The sequence below is a fragment of the Macrobrachium rosenbergii genome, chromosome 50 (genome assembly GCF_040412425.1).
Source record: "Macrobrachium rosenbergii isolate ZJJX-2024 chromosome 50, ASM4041242v1, whole genome shotgun sequence".
In the NCBI taxonomy this organism is placed as follows: Eukaryota; Metazoa; Arthropoda; class Malacostraca; order Decapoda; family Palaemonidae; genus Macrobrachium; species Macrobrachium rosenbergii.
The window spans coordinates 34,367,944-34,383,532 of record NC_089790.1 but is presented as its reverse complement, the minus strand read 5'-3'; the positions used below and the strand labels follow the sequence as shown (position 1 = coordinate 34,383,532).

The 15,589-nt window shown below is 35.5% G+C and overlaps 1 protein-coding gene across 31 annotated transcripts in view; it reads left to right on the top strand.

Annotated features, from left to right (window-relative positions):
• Positions 1–15,589, top strand: part of qtc (quick-to-court) — a 279,218-nt gene that overhangs the window by 249,309 nt on the left and 14,320 nt on the right. For 30 of the 31 annotated variants that reach the window (XM_067094476.1, XM_067094466.1, XM_067094455.1 and 27 more), the window contains 6 exons: positions 5,213–5,326; positions 5,749–5,935; positions 7,184–7,335; positions 8,855–9,090; positions 9,224–9,401; positions 9,640–9,741. In XM_067094476.1, the coding sequence (XP_066950577.1) occupies positions 5,213–5,326; positions 5,749–5,935; positions 7,184–7,335; positions 8,855–9,090; positions 9,224–9,401; positions 9,640–9,741 (969 nt within the window). Of the gene's footprint in view, positions 1–5,212; positions 5,327–5,748; positions 5,936–7,183; positions 7,336–8,854; positions 9,091–9,223; positions 9,402–9,639; positions 9,742–13,017; positions 13,034–15,589 lie in introns of all 31 variants that reach the window. The other variant, XM_067094463.1, reaches the window with a different exon arrangement.

Here is a 15,589-nt window from a genome sequence, read left to right as displayed (position 1 = left end):
TTCTTATCTTCCCAATACTCAAGGGCTTAATCCACAATTCCAGTGGATACTAAGTCATTTAGAAATAGCTCATTGATGACTCTTGTCAGAATCCGTTCTAGGCACAAGTAAAATCATAACACATTTTCCGTAATCCGTCCTTTTAGTAGATAATTGAAAGCAGAGTGTACAGGCACTACGGTTTTGACATAGAGATTCAAAACAGGCTCACATAAATTTAAGTTCTGGTAATCAAAACTGGTTTAACAAAGGCGCTTTTCTAAGATTTGGAAATGTGCATTTTGAAATACCGGCATTTAGAATTTTGAAGAGTATATAAATCAGTAAGGCATGGAAAATAATCTACCCAGTTCCTTTTCGTTGCCTTTTTAATAATCTTAATAACATTGTCATTATTACACAAATCTCACAGTCTTCAACCCCGTATCGTGTTCAGTATGAAGAGGATTCATTCCTACAACAGACTATCGTATTAGCAATTTTGTTTCTAAGAGTATTCAATAAAACTGTAAGCTAGTTCGTCACTAAAACCAACAGGGAGTCTTCCCCTCATTTTAACATTTACGGTTGAAACACCAAGAGGTCTATACAGTTTATTCATTACGTTGCCGCTTCTCAAGTGTTATGGTTAAGAACCAGTTTTCGTCTTTATCAAATGTTCATAGTGTTTATGACAGGTTATACTTCAGCACGTCAGATTTTGCAAATCGTTTTGTGTTTGTGAGCGAGTGTGTGAGGAGCTCCGGAAGTTTCATAAATAGGTTCTTTCATATACATGTTAATAATTCAGATCCAGGCCAAATCACTTCTAAGACAAGAAAGTTATATTCTAACCCAGGATTATTCAGTTACGAGACTCAACAGTTGAATTTGAACGGAGGCAAAACCAGTTGAAACACCACCAGTGGTAATCAAACCATTAAGTGTGACTTAACTGGCAAGTCAGTGGTTTTTGAGTAAGAGATATAGGTGGCCAAAAGACAGTGCAGTGTTTTCGACTCATAACCGAAGTAGTTACAGCATCAAGTTGAAGTATTTCAATCAAAAGTTTATCTAAACCCTGCCTTTTTATTGCTGTTTGAACCCAGACTAAAGAAGTTCAAAGACAGCAGTTGTGTTCAAAACCAAAACAAAGCAGTGGAAGATCCAACAAGCACCTCTACGTTTTTTAAAGCGCTCAAAACCAAAACAAAGCAGTGGAAGATCCAACAAGCACCTGTTTTAAAAGAATGGAATAGATAACCGGATATTAGGCCCCATTTTCAGCATTCTTCATATAAAACCATTTTTGCGCGCACTGTTTTACGATGGAGGTGAATTGTTTTGGACTAACTAATTACTAGTTGCCCCATGCAGATGGCCCCATAGAAAACTCAATGGTTACATCTGGTATCGGAATGACCGATGAAACCTCAGTGCAGAAAATGTACATACATCTACATGGAAAGCTCACCAGCAGTATGTTAAACCCCGACATTCACTATCCACCTGTTTATATATTGTGCACTCCCTGGATATTAAAACCTTTAAATTCCAGTTTTAACAGACTTATCTCATGCTCCCTAGGCCGCATCCGCCGCCTTCAGAACGTGTCCAAATTAAACACGTTCACCAATCCATTGTCATCGAGCCATATGGTTCAAATCCTGTATCATTCATCCCTTCCTTTCTTTCCATATGACTAAGCCATTTCAAGACACAGTGGTTCATCCCTTCATTTTTACTAACCTTTTTATTACAATTGCTCATCTCCATATTACCCTTAACTGTTGCTTACGCTACATATGCAAATGTTCATCTTGACAAGTCCAGCTGTTTTTCTCTTATTGCCGTTCGACATCCACATCACTTACATGAAGGACAGCTGGCTCAGTAATCCTTTTGCATACACTTTACTACCGTTGTTCCACCTTCCTGGTTTGAATACTGCAGTAATGTTCGCATTAAGGAACAACGAAGAACTGTAGGAACTGATGTTTGGTAATGATTTAGTCATTATACCAGACGCAAAAGAAGAACTGCAAGAAAGGTTTTTAGCATGGACAGGAGACCTAGAAAAGAGAGGATTGAAAGTAAACGTTGGAAGAAAAGAGCTAATGATTAGTAGTAAAGAAGGACATGAAGTAAATATTCAAGTGGAAGATGGCACAGTGCTAAAACAGAACAATGAGTTTTACTTGGGATCATTAATAACAGAGGAGGGAGGTAATGAGAAAGCAGTGAGACAGAGTGGAAGAAGCATGGCAAAAATGGAGAGAAGTAACTGGAGTTGTTTTAGACAAGAAAATGTCATTAAGGCTCAGAATGGATATTTATAAGACAGTTACCAGGCCCGTACTATTATATGGGGCAGAAACTTGGGCACTTAAGGGGCAAAAGCGAGGGACTGTTGGAAAGAACAGAGATGAGGATGGTGAGATGGATTGCTGGAATATCACTACTGGAAAGGTGGGAGAGGCAAGATATAAGAAGAATGTGTGGTGGTAAATGTAATGTAAAGGAGAAGGCTAGGGAAGCTCGTCTGAGATACTATGGCCATGTAATAAGAAGAGAGGAGGGGAACCAATCAAAAGAGCTAAGAACATGCCAGTGATGGGGAGGAGGAGGGGGTTGCCAGCGGATCAGGTGGATGGATGTGGTGAGGAGAGATATGGGTGAGGTGGGACTGAGGGAGGAAGATGCAAGGAATAGAAATAGATGGAGAAAGTTGACTCGAGCAGCCGACCCTGCTATACAGAGGGACTAAAAGGTCGAAAGTAGTAGTAGTACTGTAGTAGTAATGTTCGCATTTAAACTCAACTCTCTCCCCTTGGAAGCTTCCAGTTTCTTTCAATAACACTGCAGTTCTCAACATCTGATAACTGCAAATATCAACCGTCCCAACCCCAGTTACTGATAAACTTTGCAAACTATTTATCAACACGGGTTCTTCACTGGGTGATTCCGTTCTCAGTTACTAAGTGAAGAACAAGAGAAATTTGTTTCTGGTGATGAAAATCATTTCTCGCTTAATGTGGTTCGGACCACAATAAGCTGTAGGTCCCGTTGCTAGGTAACCAATTGGTTCTTAGCCACGTTTAAATCCTTCGGGCCAGCCCTCTGTTAATCAGCTCAGTGGTCTGGTTAAGATATACTTAACTTTTTTATCCTTAGTCGCTTAACATGGTTACCCTGCACTCTCTTAAGTTGCATTGGCTTGCTATCAAAGCTAGAAAAATGTTGAAAGTGTGTAATGACTTATCAGGCTATCAAGACAGGGTGTTCAAAAATTTTGAGATTTGCTGCATATAATACAGCCAAACGGATGGAGTCAACTCCAGAATAGCTACAGATGGTCTGAAGTTATTTGAGCCAAGACGCTCTTCAAATGTTTCTTGTAGAGCCTTTAAATTTGCTGCTCCAAGATAGTACAATAAGCTCCCACTTGATATCAGGAGGAATGAAAATATCAGGTCTTTCAAGAAAAATGAGACTTCGCCATTCTCAGAGTTTTAATGTCTGTGGATTTGACAATCAATATGGAGTAAGGCGTATAGATCCCAATGGCTGCATTATTATTGTGTATATAACGAATGGGTTGACAGGTCTAACAGAGTTCCTTCGGCGGAGTGGGACATTGTGGAAAAAGTGGAAGAAACTGTAAGCATTATATTGTATTGGTAACAACTTTATTTCTCGACATGTTTCGTCTTCGCGAAGAACATAAACTTGTACGGATTCATATCATACTTGATACCGGGAAAGCTGACGTTGCTAGACTCCACGGTTAAACTTAATTAGTAGTCACTTATATTTTGTTTGTTTTCCAATGTTTTAATAGCAGAAGATATTCTTTATACAAATAGACCTCAATAGCATATAAATAGCTTCATATAGGATAATGTATAATCGTGCCCAGGGAAGACAATATTGCTAAATTTATGCGACTTACGCTTGTTGACAGCTGTTGGTGGACTGTACTTCATGCAGTTGGCGGTGTTACTTTTGCCTTTTCTTTTTTTTTTCTCTGTTCATCTGCTGTGTATGTCTTTGTAGATTACTGTAGCTGTCTTCATTACAATTTTCGGTACCTCTCTCCGCATCTGAATTTCTTGACGAATTAAACAAACTAAAAACAAAAACTCCAGGTTCTTGTAACACGTCTTATTATTTTTAATTATCGACTTTTTGAAGCCCTTTCAGGGTTCTTAACTCTGTAAGTAGTTACGTACGTTATCGTATTTCCCCATAAAAACGTGAGACACCACAGAAGTAACGATTATCATCAGTGGCAACGACCTTGCCTCTCGTTACTGACTCATAGCTTTTGAGGGGCTTCTAAAATTGTTGGTACTCGGGAAAAGTTTTGTGGAGTGGAACTGTCGATCCATGACGTACATACACTGCTAAGGAGATCCCGCTGCGTTTAGTTTTGGAAAGCGTTTCCTGTGACTGGAGCAATGTTTAGGAAAAGTCTCGGGGAGGTTACTTCATAATAGTACGCAGGCGCCCATTTTTTTTTTTTTTTTAACTTGCGTCTTGTAAGAAACTTAAATAGGCTGCATAAAATATGAGCACCGTCCAGCGTGTTACTGTAATGGATACGAGCGCCATAAGCCGACGTCCTACAAATTATATGAGCAGCTTCGTGCTGTCGATAAGAGATATGATTTTGGTTAGTGTGCCACATATTGAAATGCCTTTGCTTTGCTGTATATTTAAGAAGAAAGTGAAGGAAATAGATATGAAGAATGAATATATGGATAAGATTTAACCCTGTAAAGCTGTGTCTTACCACGATATTAGACTTTAGAGGTCTTTATCATTTTGTAGCGGTTAAGAAGGGTTAGATTTCTGGCCTAAGTCTGCTTCGCCTCTTTTGCAAAATGTTAAGAAATGTGGATTCCGACACATATATACTGTATACTGGTATATAAAAATGTCTTGTATGCACGTTTAACTCATCTGTAAGAATACAAATACATATTTACTATATACTTAGATACATGTTGCATCGCTTACATATAAATGTACACAACCCAGTATGAATACATAGCTCAGGCAACTCGGTATATTAGTAAAAATGAGTAGATGTTTCTGTGCCATACATACTGTTCTATAAACAAAACACACGTCATTTCATACACATAGATACAGCCATTTCTTTGTATGTCTCAGCATGTAGTAGGACATTGCAATGTTACTGTGTAACGAGTGTTTCTCCTCCATATAGAGTCTATTAGCAGAAGCTCGTCGAGAAGTACAAGAAAGAGACGCGGAAATTGGTCGCTTGACCCGCGAACTGGTGGAGCTCAGGTTGATCAAGGCCCGCACCCAGCAGGAGGAGGTAAATAGTAAAGTTATTTCCTGTTTAGGTCAGATTTATGAACATCAGATTGTGAGCAGGAAAGAGAAGCACTTTCGCGGCTGAAATGAAGGAAAGGTGACACTTGGAGTAAATGTTGTCTTTCATTGGTCATAATTCAGGAATTTATTAAAATATGTGAGATTTCTGTTACATCATAGGTATTTTGTGAAGTGAAAGGTACTTTTATAGTAAGAAATTTTTTCCGAAATCGTATAAGGTAATACTGAATAAGCATTTTGACCTTCAAAGGATTATAACAGAATTTTCATATTTTGTCAATTACGAGACAAGTGTTTGTCTTTAACATACATTAGTAAATGCACTCCCAGGAGAACAAATCTTGAGCAAACAAGTAATCTAATTTCTATTAATGCTGACCGTGTTTTGCATCCATGGTATAGAGTACTGGTGCAAAAGAAGACGGAAACAACGCCCAAGTTACTTTACCAAATGGCGACATCGGTGAGAGAAGACGCCAGGCGGCCAGTTCCATGGCGATGCGCTCTACTCCAACGCCAAAAACCTCTTCTACTCCTTCGGAAGGCAGTGAACCGGAACTGAGCCGGTTAATGGATAACTTGAACAATGGTGAGTGAAACTTTCTTTTCGAGTTAACCATACAAGTGTGTTTCGTTTCGGTGCTCTACTTTAACCGAGTAATAACATAAGAATTACGGAACATTTACTCCGCACGTAACACTGGCAGTTGTTCTTGAGTGAAAAACCAGTTTACGTTTGAATCATTTTTGCATTGTTAAAGTTTTAATATGTGCAAGTATTGACGCGCTCTATCCTGTGTGCACCGGAACTCAACTCTACGTAGGTCCATTGAAAAAAAAAAAATTTAATACATTTTGCTGGACCGTTGTGGATTTTTTTTTCTTTTTGGGGGCTTTGGGTTGGCGATTGTAGTGGTGATAAGTGTTTTGGAACTTATTTGATGCCAGTTATTCAAAGTTAAGTCCTCAGAGGAATATGAATTATGAACAAGCTGTATATGTAATATAATTCACTACTGTATTTAATGCCAGTTATTCAAGGTTAAGTCCTTAGAGGAATGAATTATGAACAAGCTGTACATGCAGTGTAATACATTACTGTATTATTGTTCATGCTGTCATGCAGTTTTGATAATTTTATGTACATTCTCTGGTGCTTCTCGTGACGTTAAGTACTGTATAGTGTAACTGAATTACTGTTCAAATCAAGTTTTAATTTTCGTCCAGATTTTTACTGTATTCACTTTGAATTGGACGCATTAAGTAATTCCTAGGTAAATACATTGTTATTGTATTGGTTATCACAAACAGTAATACAGTATAATAATTTGGTTATCACAAACAGTAATACAGTATAATAATTTGGTTATCACAAACAGTAATAGAGTATAATGATTTCTTACTGTTTTTACATTCATGAAATTTATACGTCTAGTTATTTTTAATACAAATATTTTTCCATTATTTACACTAGTTGTAAAGTATTATGCTCATTCATTATAGTTGTAAAAAAGTGGTTCATTATAATTGTATTAGCAATTGAAAGTAAAAATTCTCTTTATATGCCAATGTGGGCACCCTCGCTTTTTACCCTGCGATTCTTTTACTCTGCTGTTCTGCTCTTTTCCTCTAATAGCTTTTTTTAGAGAGTTTGAATCCTTGAAAGTAACCTTAAAGAATAAACCACTAAAATTTAATATAACCTTAAATTCTATGTTACCAGTCTTTTGGCTTTTAGACATCCTATCTTTTCTCCCACACAGAAAGTGATCCATTAATTTTGAAAATTGAAACCGAAAGCTTGATTGTTAAAATTTATTACTTTTTGATCTTACAGGGGCTGCAGAAGCCACAACCTCCCATCTTCCAGTGGCGTCTCCTGCTGGTGGCTCAGTTGCAGAGACCACAGAAGGTTCTGTTGACCTCACTCGTTCCCTAGCTGATTCGGGTCATTATGACGACCTCACGTCACCTTGCCTTTCTTCCAGGGTTAGTAGAAGCCAAATGTAATAAGGGTATGGAGTGTTTTAATATGTAAGGATGTCCTTGATTGACTGTTTTGGTCCTTGGGTATTAACTTTTTAATAAGAACATTGTACAATAAATAATGAACAAATGGTTTTAACTTTTTAATGTACATTTTTTCAAATAAAACGTAAGCACCGTATAAACAAGCATCATTGATGATTATCCTCAAGTCTCGCAACCGGAACAGGTTGATTGGTAAAAAAATTTCTTTTTTGTTCATTAGTGATGTTTATTCCAGTGGTCTCAAAGATCCTTAATACAATTTGGGTTGTGAACTATTAAGATCGTACTTACGAAACTGCCATTTGATAGTTTATGAAGGATTTCTACCTTGATAATCGAACGAAAGTTGTGCAACATTAAGTATTATTACTGTTGGTGATGTTAATGTGATATTAATCTCACGAGTTCATCAAATTTTGATAACTGATGTTAGTTTCTGGTAAAATTAATATGGTAAATAAAACCCTTACTGTTTGATTTGCTCGAGACAAGTGTCGGTTAATAGATATCAGGAGCTATGTACAATTATTTATAAAGACTATTTATGGAGCAACACAAATTATGCCTTTTTGGATTGTTTCCTTGAAGGAAGTTGAGCAGGGAATGAAGCGTTGCTAAATAGCATTCCTCATCCTTTTTCAGTGGTGATAATTAGGACGAACTTGAAGACACTCCTCATATATTGCTGTATTCAAATTGATCGTCTTTTCTGGAAAATTACGTTTTCATTCTTGCAAACTGTCATACTGGCGAAGTATATTGATGAACTATTAACTGCCATAATATGTTTAGAAAGAATTTATAACAAAACGGACATTTTTGGACTGAGTACAAGCCAGAAAGTTGTAATTTTACAATTGATTCCTCAATTTTATGAATATTGTACGAGCTCTCTAAGATTCTACAACTTATTATTCATGGGCAAGACTACTATACTTATGACAAAAGATGGAAATATGAATTCTGTTAAGTACTCAAATTTTTAAATACTCAAATGGTAAAGGAGCTTTGTATGACTCACTAGATTCGAAAAAAAATGAAAGTTAATATAAAAAATTTATTTCAATACCTGGAATGTTGTCTTTTAAAAAACACTTTATTGCGAATAACTTGATTTTATGACTTTATTATAACGAATTTTGTCTCTAATTGTTCCTTGTTTTTAGTTTTAGTTTGAGTTTACTCAAGTCTTTTCACTACTCATTTGATTTAAATTGTATTCTGAAAAATTAATACTACCATGCTACATAACAGAACATACATCTGTATTTTTTCTTACCAAGGCTGCAATTTTTTATCAGTTACAGAAGTCTTTTGATTTATGATGGACGTTTACACTGCTATGCTATTCTTATGATTTTGGTTTCTTTGACCAACATTTATGGAAAAATGTTTGCCATGTGACTAATTGATATTGCAGTAAATGAATATTTTCAAGAATCATAAATGCACAGTTACAAGCATCTTGTTTCCGCAGGATCCTTTCGAGGCTAGTCAAAATTCCCTTAGAGATAGACCAACTGACGAGGAGGATGATGAAGAGGTTGATCCCTGGACGGCTGTGGAGGAAACTGAAGCCAGGTTGAGAGAGGAATACGAGCGTCGTGAAGATCGGCTCAAGAGGAACCACATGGATGAATATCATGAACTCAAGGAAAAACACAATGATCGGGTCGAAGCCTTGCTTTCTAAGCTGAGTGATGCTAATCTCAAGTGAGTTGTTATGGATTGCTGTACTGTATGCACACAGATAAAGTGAAGCCTTGTTAGAAATCACAGCAATATTTAGTTTTCATTAGTTGTCTCGAGATAAATTAGTTTTCTTAAAGAAAAAAATGTATTTCAGATACTTTGAGCTTCGGCCACTCTATGACAGAAGTCAAGAGAGAATTCGTGAATTGGAAAGGGAAATTACTAAACTGAAGGACGAACTAACTGAAGCTGAGCTTCGTCATCAAAAAATGTACTTGCAAATGTTTCTTAAAGGTCAGCAAGCAGCCAAGCTGCAAGCTGACGATGAACAGGTAAAGTAAACATTTTATTTTTGTTAACTGTCCAGGAGTTGTTAATTTGTCAAATTGTAAGACAAACTTTCAATGACAACTGTTTAGTACAGTTTAAAGAATGAAATTTGGTTTGGATTCCATGTGAGGGAGACCAATTTAAGGTAAAATGATCCTTTGTAGAAACCAGTTTTTAGTGTAAAAATTTTAATCCAGTGTAACATACTCAATTTACCATTTTCTAACATATAAACAAAAGGATGCAGAGGAAGACAGCCAATCTTCTTTATCCTCAAATGGACCCATGGTGGACCTTATGAAGCAGTTAGCACGTACTGAGGAGGAACTGGAGAAAATGAAGGTTGGTGTTCGGATTTTACTTATACATAGATCCTCTCTTCTCAATTTTTTTCTTGTAGCCCATTAGCACCTTTTTTGTGAAAAAAATGTTGTTGCTGTTGCTCTCACAGTTGGTGGAATTAATGTAGATTAATGATGTTTGTATAATCTTTTTATTTAATGCTTAAATGGTTTGATTATCATTAGTTTAACAATTTTAGTACCTTTTTATCGCTTGCTAAGGTCCATTGAATATTTTTACAATGTGACAATTTTGATTATTGTACTTTGTTCATGTGGAAAGTTAATTTCCCTTAGTTATAGATCCTGTAATATTTTTGATGTTTTAAAGGATACAAAAGTTAAGAAGTTTCTCTACACACAGTGGCATTTTAAGCTTAAAAATATTAATTTTTATTCCCAAGTAATAATTTGTATTAGGTATTGTTTCCTAAGTTGGAGACAAAATTTGTTATAACCACTTGTTTGAACAAGCATATAAACAGTGTAAACAGCTTGTGCAGGCAGGGCACAAAGGTTGGGAAGTTGCTTCAATAATAATCCAGAGTACTGCATATGAGTCTGTATGTTTGGTATATAAACAGTGTCACTCAGTTGTCCTGTAGTAGTCATTGCCTTGTACCAGACTTGGCTGTTTGTTGAAGGAATAAGAATTTTTTCATTTCCATGTTTCTTTTTACAAGCTATTTAATATGGCATTGATTTCTCATTTCATCTCACCTGAGCTGAAAGTTTTTCTGATCAAAGTTTATTCAAAGTGGCTGTTTGGCAAAAAGTTTTCACATTTCCAATTCCTTCAGTCACAGGATCATTTTCACCAAATGGCACAAAACATCCTTGGGTAAGGGAGAATCAGGTTTGTTCAAATGGGGCCATTCCCCTTTCGGAGGGAGTTAAGTAACTGTGAAAATAGCATGAAGTAATTTTGAAGTTCTCTGCATGAGGTAATTTCGAAGTTCTCGAGAACTACTCTGTAAAAAATGACAACTCTCTTGAAAACTTCCATATGCAATGTAGAAAAATTTCTCTTCATATTATGACCCCTGGGGCCAGGAGAGGGTAACAGTAGGATCCAGAGTTTTACATAGGAATACTTAAGTAAAAATCATTAAAAGCCTCCTAATCTAAGAGGGCTACAGTTAATCAAATTAATGTGCAGTCATCCTCATTATGTATAGCTTAAAGCTGACTCACATAATGACCCAAGGGCTGGGATGGCAAAAGGTGTCTAAGCTCTACAGGTGCAACGAGGTGGCTCAGGGCCCTCATAATACTATCCTAGGCATTAAGGCACCAGTCAAAAGGTTACTTAAAGGATGACAGTAGTTTCTCTAGTGCTTTAAAGAGATATGTGTACTATATGAATAAGGTCAGCACCCTGACTTCAGGCTTTTTTATTTAAGAGGTCCTAATTATTTCTAGACAGAAATTTAGATCTGTAATGTAGCAGGAAAAGGTGTAGACAGTTGGTTCCCTTGAGATCTGCTATCTTTTGAAGTATGGGAACTCTACCAGTCAGGTAGGAGCACTAAATTCCCCATACGGAAAGTTTCTATGAAGGCTGCCTGAGAGGGGAGAATTGTTTTCATAGCATACCATCAGTGGATCCTCCTTTAACTTTAATTGAAGAGGACAGTGTGTGTTCTTATTTGCAGCATTTATCAAGTGCTTATGAACTTTTAACCTAGGTTGAGAATGATTCTGCAGATTGGATCTATCTGGTACTTGGCAAATGAACTATGTTACTTTTCTCCTAGATAAACATATCAAAATTGTTTTGTATGACGGACTAAGTATAAACTTTCTTGTCTAGTAGAAAAAAAAATTGTTAGGGAGGCAATAAGTGAATCTTTGGGAATCTCCAAAGCAACTTGAAAGAAGATGACAAAGAAATAGAGGTATGGGCCAAGCTTTAAGATGAAAAGAAAGATCTGGAGCTGCTTTTGTGGAAATGACTGAAAGAAGGAAACATCTCAGTAGACATCTTCCCATTCTAAAAACTGACAAGTGGCAGTTATCATAGTCTTTAAATTAGAGCAGGAAATTCTGACTTGAATTATAGCAAAAGTTGTGAGGTGACCTATTTCTCAATGGACATCATTCCGTACTCTGCACAGTAAGGTTTAATAGGCATTTTGAAATTTAGGTGTGATAACCAGTGTAAAGCGAGGTTGTTTTTTTTTACTATATTTTACCCAGAACATCTTAGAATTATATAGTAATGAAAATAATCCCCCATAAGAATATTCAAGTCAGCCACAATATGCATTCATTAATGCATATTAAGTATGGGAGAAAATCCTGGAAGATTTATTGCTGACCAGTCATCAATAAGGGAAGAGATTACAGTCCAGAATAGCTGATGAGATATATCCTCATAGATTACACAAGTACCAGTAATTCTGTATCCATTGCAAAACCTGGCATTGTATTGGGTATAGCTATATATTTATCAATTTCACACAGTCCAGTTATCAGCAGAAATTGTTGTGAACTCTCTGAAATTTTTTACGCCATCTCGGTAGACACTGTAACTTCCTTTCCAACTTGTAATGGGAAATTCAGCCAGGGATAAAAGTTTTTATGCATTCCCATGAAGAAAATCAGTGTCTTACTGGACCACTACAGCAATGCAGGAAACTTAGCCTCTTTCCACTTTCCTTCAGTTTGTTGATCAAATGAACTGTGTGAGACTTAGATGTTTTAATGTTCTTATTTCTATAATTTCATTCTGCTATGATATGCAACTGTTTGGAAAAGACTACCAAACTGTCGACCTTTAAAATGCATTGCCTTAAGGGTACAGTATTAATGGTGACAATTTACCTTTTCCTCCAACTTCTTTTTCCTGTCACTTAAGTGTTCTCTATGAAATCCTTAGCATGGACTCCTTATAATAACACTTATGGTGGTCACTCATGATCTCTGAGCCTTTGGGTTATCATTTAAGAAGTCTCTTGACTTCCTGAGTTCCCTGCATGCACAAGCAAAGTACTGAGCATGTTCTCTTTCTATTAAGGGTTAAAATATCTAAATTTATTTCATTTTAATGTGCAGCAGACCTTTTCAGAAGATAGTGAGGACTGCAAGAAATTGTATTGTTCATAAAGGCGTGTTGTAAATATAAGAATTTCTTAGAAGGTTAGGGTCAAGTTTGTTTGCAGTGCAAGGCTTCAGTTAAATACATACAGTAAAACCATATTTGTCTGCTGACAAGATGGCATAACCTTTGGTACTCTTTTCCATCCAAAATTCTTATTTTTCATTACAATTACAGTTCCTAGTGTTCCAGGGTAAGCATTCCAAAGTTTCATGTGAGTTTGTAGTTTATCTAACCTTTTGTAATAAATTCTGGTAATTGTAGTGAATTATTAGGTGTGTTTTCCATTTAAAATGTAAAGTGTATGCTTCCCTGTACTGTACATTATTTGTAGGTTTTAGACGGTATAAGGTGATGCATTATTTGGAGTTAAATTTTATATATTTTCAAAACTGGCAGGAACATTTTCTTAGTTTATGGCACAATGGTAATGTAATTGAAGCAGCATATGTTTTGGGATTTTTTTATTGTGACGGTCTGAAAAAGGACAGTAGTATTTTGATGATGACTCGTGCAAATTGATCATTTTAAAATTATCTGGGGAAACTGGGTCTATTTTTGGGGTAAGAATTCATTTGTAATGTTCCTATTTTTACATGTAGTAACTACCATGAATTCAAATATGAGACTTTAAGTACTCTCTAACCATTATGGTACTGTCACACATCATTTAGAAAAAAGGGTGTATGCTTGAATATAGTACAGGTATTTTTGTATAGCTTGCCAGTCTCAGAAAGGTAAGCATTAGGATCCAGAGATGTTTTACTAGGGATTCAGCTGGCAGTGAAAAACATACCATTGACCTAAAATCAGAAGAGCACCACTGGTCAGCAGGTGACATGGTACTCTCCCCCCCCCCCACATAGTAGTCCCCCGGTAATCCATCTTCACCTTATCTGAAACTCGCATGCTATCTGGTGAGTCCCCCACACACAGTATTACAACACACACAGTATATATATATATATATATATATATATATATATATATATATATATATATATATATATATATATATATATATATATATATATATATATATATATATATATATATATATATATATATATATATATATATATATATATATATATATATATATATATATATATATATATATATATATATATATATATATATATATATATATATATATATATATATATATATTATATATATATATATATATATATATATATATATATATATATATATATATATATATATATATATATATATATATATATATATATATATATATATATATATATATATACATATATATATATATAATACACACACACAGTCAACCCCCACTATTCAGTCTAGCAATTCGTGGCTTCACTGATTCAAGATTTTCTGTGAACTTATCCCCAAATTATTAGCGAAAAATTCGGCAAATCGCTGACTTTTTCGTCGAGAAATATTTACTAATTAGTGTATTTTGATGTTATTTTCATGACGAAATACATTTTTTTATGATAAAAATAAGATTGACTAATTTTCAGATATTAATATTAAAGTAAACACCGCATATCATAAAATGTATTTTATTTTATGTAATTAACCCTCTGGTGATCCGATGACGTAAATCCGCGTCAATAAATTTTCTGCCTTAAGTGCTCCGATGACACGATTTCCGCGTCATCCATAAGTTATTTTCAGGGGAAATTCAAAAAAAAAAACAGTCATCTGAAGAACACGAGGACTGCGCCATTGTGTGGGCAGATCTTGGACCTACAAGAAAACGTAAACAGGAAACCGATAGGTATTGCGCATGCGCTGCAGTCCTCCCCCAACTCAAGCGTATATATGTACATGTTGAACGCCGTAGTTCGGCCAGAATTTATGCATGCATAGATAATTTTTTGTACTCCTGTGTGTGCATCTGTAAATAACTTTAATGTGCACGTATTATATATCATTCGAACGGCCATTCTACGTCAACATAAGTAGGTTGGAAAATCTGAAATTTGGACTCCGTGAAAATTAGCATTTTTTTAATCGGTAACAGCTAATTAGCAAACACATTTATAGCAAAATGGCTGCTTCCACATGAAAGTTCAAACATTTCCACACAGTTTACATATAAAATAAACTCCCCAAACCTAATTATTAGGAAAAAATTCAATCATTTGCCGACATCATAAAACAAACCAGAAGCTTATATCAGTTATAGTTTGGACGTATCGATTTTTACAAAGAAACTTTCTCGCTCGAGCCCCACTTTTCCCTCCACGGTATAAGTCGTGTATTGGGTTGCGCTATCGGAGCCCCCGTTAGCACTAGAGGGTTAAGTACATAATGTACTGTACTCAAGTTGTGAATTTTAGTGTTTCCCCTGTCCTGTAAAAAAGAAAATGGGACAGCCTCAATGCTCAGAGAAAATGGCTCTGAATGTAAATAATTTTTTTATGATAAAAACATGATTTACTAATTTTCAGATATTATTAAAGTAAACACAGCATACTATTATAACATATTTTTTTCAATGTAAGTACATACTGAACTTTTGAACTAGTGTTTTTCCTGTTCAGTAAAAAGAAAATGGGGACAGCCTCAATGTTGTGAGAGAAAATGGCTCTGACTGAATGAAGGGGGACTTGAGTTTAGCCTTCACACAGCTGTAAGCTATGTATTTTTAAGGTTAATGTTGTGAGATGACACTGAAATAATATTAAAGTGTTTTAGGATAATAGTTGAAGGTACATTTGGTGTAGGATGATAATTTAAGGTATACATTATGTAT